This window comes from Seriola lalandi, unplaced genomic scaffold, assembly GCF_002814215.2.
Source record: "Seriola lalandi dorsalis isolate HSWRI2012SDOR001 ecotype SW California unplaced genomic scaffold, Sedor1 jcf7180001956611, whole genome shotgun sequence".
Lineage (NCBI taxonomy): Eukaryota > Metazoa > Chordata > Actinopteri > Carangiformes > Carangidae > Seriola > Seriola lalandi.
The window spans coordinates 1-1,101 of NW_019427280.1; the positions used below are offsets into that span (position 1 = coordinate 1).

Below are 1,101 nucleotides of genomic sequence, written 5' to 3' on the forward strand. Positions count from 1 at the left end.
GCGTAAGATACTGACTGAAAAATCTTCAGTCAATGTTGTTCTGTTACCAACTCTGAAAAAAGGTGACAAAAGTTGGGCTGTTTTCTCAGATCTTATGAAGTCTCCAAAGCCTCTGATTTGTCTCATTACTGATAATGATTGTGGTGCAGTTCAGATGAAAAAGGGAAAATATAAAATGGGTCTAAAAGACAGAAGCCAGTCAGATGTTTCTAAAGAACTGAAAAGGATCATTAGAAAGATCTTGTCTGGATCACAAACATCCTTCCAGCTTGAAACCATGGCCGAGGTCTCTGGGATCAGAGTGGATGAAGAAGACACAGTCTGCCAAAAAGGAAAATCTGTTGCTATGGAAACAGTGAATTTACTTCAGGGGATGGATGTTTCAAAAATCAAAGATAAATTCCTCCCTTGTCATGGCCGACTGTGGCATGAGTGGTGCAGGATAAAGAGAGAACTGTATCACCTCAAACGAAACGTTGAGAAGGACAAAAGTGAAAAGCAACAGGAACTGATGAAAATACGAGAAGAACAATGTGATGCTTCCTGTAGTGAACTAGTGAAGTTGTTCATTGAAAGTCTCTCATCTTTGCCATCAACAGACAAGGAGTATTTCCTGAAATGGACTCAGATCTTAATAGACGCCCTCTCCACAGACGATCTCATGTCAATTCTCCAAAGCTATGATGAGAAGTGGTCTGAGGTCTTGGATCTGAAGAAGAAACGTGACAAATCTGATCTGTTAAAAAGAAAACAGACTGAGCTTGAACAAATATCAACAAAACTACAGTCAGCAACTTTTGGCTTGGAGCACATCTTTAGAGAAATGGGTCAGATCTATGAAGCCCATGAATCTCTGCAGAAACAAACAAAGAGGAGTCAGACTGACTGGTCTAAATACCCTGAGCTGGCTGCAGAGCTGATGATATCAGGACACCCCATGGAGCTGATGGATGGTGATGCAGGTCATGTGCCTTTGACATGGATCTCTAGTCTTTTAGAGGAAGTCATCAAGAGACTGGGTGACCAGAGAGTGTTTGTGTTGTCAGTTTTGGGCTTACAAAGCAGTGGAAAATCAACAATGCTGAATGCCATGTTTGGGTT

The 1,101-nt window shown here is 41.3% G+C and overlaps 1 protein-coding gene across 1 annotated transcript; it reads left to right on the plus strand.

The window, feature by feature from the left end:
- Nucleotides 1-7: 7 nt before the first annotated feature.
- LOC111649252 (interferon-induced very large GTPase 1-like) lies at nucleotides 8-1,093 on the plus strand (the record flags this gene model as incomplete). The annotated part of the gene is made up of 1 exon (XM_023399047.1): nucleotides 8-1,093. A coding segment is annotated over one exon (1,086 nt), but the record flags the coding sequence as incomplete, so codon positions are not given.
- Between the last annotated feature and the right edge of the window lie 8 nt (nucleotides 1,094-1,101).